This window comes from Haematobia irritans, chromosome 1 (genome assembly GCF_050003625.1).
Source record: "Haematobia irritans isolate KBUSLIRL chromosome 1, ASM5000362v1, whole genome shotgun sequence".
Classification (NCBI taxonomy): Eukaryota; Metazoa; Arthropoda; class Insecta; order Diptera; family Muscidae; genus Haematobia; species Haematobia irritans.
In genome coordinates this window covers 28,461,119-28,465,780 of record NC_134397.1, presented here as the reverse complement: position 1 = coordinate 28,465,780, position 4,662 = coordinate 28,461,119, and the positions used below count along the sequence as shown (strand labels likewise).

General features: G+C 31.3%; 1 protein-coding gene across 1 annotated transcript; it reads right to left on the bottom strand.

Annotated features, from left to right (window-relative positions):
• Positions 1-1,100: 1,100 nt before the first annotated feature.
• LOC142238041 (pyruvate kinase) lies at positions 1,101-3,048 on the bottom strand. Its single transcript, XM_075309551.1, has one exon. The coding sequence runs from the start codon at positions 2,989-2,991 to the stop codon at positions 1,150-1,152; it is 1,842 nt and encodes a 613-aa protein (XP_075165666.1). The 5' UTR covers positions 2,992-3,048; the 3' UTR covers positions 1,101-1,149.
• Between the last annotated feature and the right edge of the window lie 1,614 nt (positions 3,049-4,662).

The window sequence follows — 4,662 nt, the reverse complement described above, 5'->3', positions numbered from 1 at the left end:
GAAGGGGGCCGGGTTACGCTAGTTTTCTATAAAAATTAGATTTTGACAAAATTTTCTATAGAAATAAAATTTTAACAAAATTTTTTATAGAAATAAAATTTTAACAAAATTTTCTATAAAAATTAAATTTTGAGAAAATTTTCTATAGAAATACAATTTGACAAAATTTTCTATAGAAATAAAATTTCGACAAAATTTTCTAATGAAATAAAATTTTGACAAAATTTTCTATATAAATAAAATTTTAACAAAATTTTCTATAGAAATAAAATTTGGACAAAATTTTCCAAAAGAATAAACTTTTAACAACATTTTTTATAGAAATAAAATGTTGACAAAATTTTCTATAGAAATAAAATTTTGACAAAAGTTCGTATATAAATAAAATTTTGACAAAATTTTCTATAGAAATAATATTTTGACAACATTTTCTATAGAAATAAAATTTTGATAAAATTTTCTATAGAAATAAAATTTTGACAAAAGTTCGTATATAAATAAAATTTTGGCAAAATTTTCTATAGAAATAAAATGTTGACAAAATTTTCTATAGAAATAAAATTTTGACAAAAGTTCGTATATAAATAAAATTTTGACAACATTTTCTATAGAAATAATATTTTGACAACATTTTCTATAGAAATAAAATTTTGACAAAATTTTCTATAGAAATAAAATTTTGATAACATTTTCTATAGAAATAAAATATTGATAAAATTTTCTACAGAAATAAAATTTTGACAACATTTACTATATAAATAAAACATTGACAAAATTTTCTATAGAAATAAAATGTTGACAAAAGTTCATATATAAATAAAATTTTAACAAAATTGTCTATAAAAATTAAATTTTGACAAACTTTTCTATAGAAATAAAATTTTTACAAAATTTTCTATAGAAAGAAAATTTTCTAAAGAAATAAAATTTTGACAAAATTTTTTATAGAAATAAAATTTTAACAAAATTTTCTATAGAAATAAAAATTTGACAACATTTTTTATTGAAATCAAGTTTTTTTTAAGGTTTTTTGTTTGGTAGTTTTTTGGTAAAATTTCTCCCTCAATTTTGGTAGATTTTTTAGGATAAATAAAATCCCGTTTCAATGCCAAAAAACAGAATTTATTTTTCATTAATTACAAACTAAAATTAAAATAAAATATTCTTCAAATGTTTCGAATAATTTTCTTTATCAAATTTATATATGACAAATTTATCGAGTAAAGGATTACCAGGATTATATCCATAGACCAGAAAAAGATCTTGACCTTGTTTTACGATCTCGCTAATTTTCGCAGACATTAGAGCAAAATTGATGGCTTTAGTAATCCATTCTCTGTATTCAATATTTTCATTATTTCCAAAATATAAAAAAGTTATGTGATGATAAATGGATATATAGTCAATCAAAGATTTGGTCGATGAAATGAATACAATGGGGGCTTTGGGTCGGAAATGAGATAATTTGATGGCCATATCTGGGAGAGGAGAACATACAATTATGGCCGCGGTATTTGATTCTATGGATCCTCGGATAATTGATCTAGCTAAGATATTACTCTCTTCTTTATCATCATCACCAAAGCTTGAGGATTGCCTTATTCTGGTAATCATAGCATCTTGAAGCATACTAAAGTGACGATATTCAAACTCTTGATCACAACGAAAAATATATTTATCAGGATAGTAGAATATCTCCAATCTATTACAAGGATGAACAAATAATTGGGATTTTGCAAAAAGTTGAGGATTAATTATTATGGGTTTTTGCAATTGATAGATCTTCTTAATAAGATTCACAGCAGTTGCACTCAATTCCAAGATTTTGGGTTCATTGTTCGGGTTGTCTTCCATGACATTACAATTCCAAGGGCAATCCTCTTGTATCTGCGTAAAATCGAATAGAAAACCATCATAACTATCAACTATCCATTCGATATTTTCACAATCATTATCTGAAATCTCATTGAGAACTAGGCGTGAATATAGCCTTATATCTTTGGATTTTTTTGAGAGATACTCCTTAAATTTTTCAAAATAACCCCTTGATCCAGGTGTATATGAAACCAAAGTGTGAACGTGATTCCAGTAAGCCAATTCTATATTCATTCCCTCCTCATAGGTAAGATCAAAGCGATTATATTTGCCAGGGAAACGCATGGGAAATCTAGATCCAATAAATCCCCCTTCCATTACCTCACATCTTAGATCTCCCAAATCGTTGTCTATATCGATGACTTTTATTTGCAAACTGGGGCCAATGAATATAAAATCATGTAGCTGACATTGCCGGCAGGTTGAGAAGGCATTTACATAAACTTTCTCCCTAGAAGAGCTCAAAGCATAATCTCGATTCGGGGTCAATATAATCTCTTCGCCCTTATGGAGTTGATGTTTCACTCCAGGAGGATAAAATATACCTGTGTAAGGACAATGGGGACTTATTAAGGCCATTACGGTAGCATGTACTGGAAATCCATATTCCTGTGAAAGTTTTACTTCTTCTCTATGAAGTTTGCAAATGACACGATTTATATTAATTTCGTTTCCTTCAAAGAAATCGATAAGAAAACATCGAATACCTGCTCGCAAGCAGGAGATGAGCATGGAGCTTGAAGTATCACAGGATATTTGAACACATTGATTATGGGGATTTTTAAAAAATATTTCATTATTTCTTATAATCTCAAAGCCCTCAAAGGCATCTTGCCAATATTCATCATCTGATATAAGGTCTTTTGCTTCCTTACTGCACTCTTCCTCTTCTCCATCTTCTATAGAGTCTTCAGACGAAATGTTTTCATTACTCGGGCAATTATTTTCAGATTTTTCATATTGCTCTTTCTGATTGGGGTCTTGTATTTCTGCTAATATTTCAAGAATGTTTTTACGTCTCTTCTTGTTATTAGATATTATTGAACAACTGAGCTTCTTGCAGAGCTCTTCATTAAAATCTATAGCAAAAACATCGTCCTTTTTTTCCTCTTCCATGGTTAATTGTCAATATCTTTATTCGAAATAGAAAAAAAAATACAAGAATGTAAAATATATTCCAAATATATTTGTATTATGACAATTTATAATACATATTTCTACACTGAGAAAAAATTATTTTCTTAAAACAAACAAAAAAGCAGAGAAACAATTTTTTGAACGCATAAGTCTTTGTTGACCGAAAGTGCGAGGATGGTCGAAAAATGTCCGCCTAATTAGACTTACAGTTTGGTAATTACATTTGTCGAGTCGAATTCTAGAAAAATGAACAAATATTTGAAAGGGTTTCTATTTTTAAAATGTACTGTCCCATCCACTGTGTTCTCCTGATTTGTTTCATTTAGATTTCAACCGGGTCGAATGAAATTTGTTCATCCATGAGACTCAGGAAGTCATATGAGGGTATCGGTTTATACGGTAGCTGCATATAGATATGGACCGATTTGCTTTTTCTCAAGAGGCTCAAGAAGTAAAATTTGGGGATCGATTTATATGGGGGCTATACATAATTATGGGATCCGGATCCGATGAAATTTGCTCCTCCAAGAGGCTGCGCAAGCCAAATTTGGGGACCTGTTTTTATGGGGGGGCTATATAAAATTATGGACAATATATGGATGAAGATAAGAAGGTACTTAGGTGGCAGCCCGATGTATCAGGTTTACTTAGACTATTCAGTCCATTGTGATACCACATTGGTGAACTTCTCTCTTATCACTGAGTGCTGCCCGATTTCATGTTAAGCTCAATGACAAGGGACCTCCTTTTTAAAGCCGAGTCCGAACGGCGTTCCACATTGCAGTGAAACCACTTAGAGAAGCTTTGAAACCCTCAGAAATGTCACCAGCATTACTGAGGTGGGATAATCCACCGCTGAAAAACCTTTTTGGTGTTCGGTCGAAGCAGGAATCGAATCAACGACCTTGTGTATGCAAGGCGGGCATGCTAACCATTGCACGACGGTGGTACTTAATACGTTCTACAGTTCGTCCACATGACGTGCGCCGGACTCCATTGCAGTCGACCATACCTGCTAAAAGGTCGTTCTTTGTCGTTGCAATTTTTCCATCGGATATTTTCTTCTCTCTGAACTTGCAGGTACCCAGAGACATATGAACAGATTCTAGTTCCCCTAGAATATTTTGGAATACTTTGAGAAAAGAATATGTTGGAACATTACTTCTCGGCCAATTTGCCACCTGTTTCATTGCAAATATTCAGCCTGAAAACCATTAGAGTGATTGGGTAAACTTTTCGCTATTTTAAGTTCCAGGACTTTAGAATATACCCCGAAACCCACTTGTCCATCCAATTGAAGCCATCGGTGTAGAAATCTATATAACGTTCATTCCTCGGGGCACACAGGCCTTATACAGTTACTTAAAACATCATTCTTAAAAAAAAAATTCCAACAATAATACAACAACAACGGGATACTACTCTATAAAATGTGTGAATAATTGAAGGAGAAATTTTCCATAGATGGGCAAAGGCAAGGTGTGTAAATAGCATTGTCATTATACCCTAGCATTATAAAGGGTGGTTAAATTGTAAGGGCCGATGTTGAATGTGAACCACACCTAAACGCCAAGTTTTTTTTTCCGAATTTTATTTGACATTTCTCTATTTCAGACTTACTCAATTTGAACAATGGAGAGATACACAATC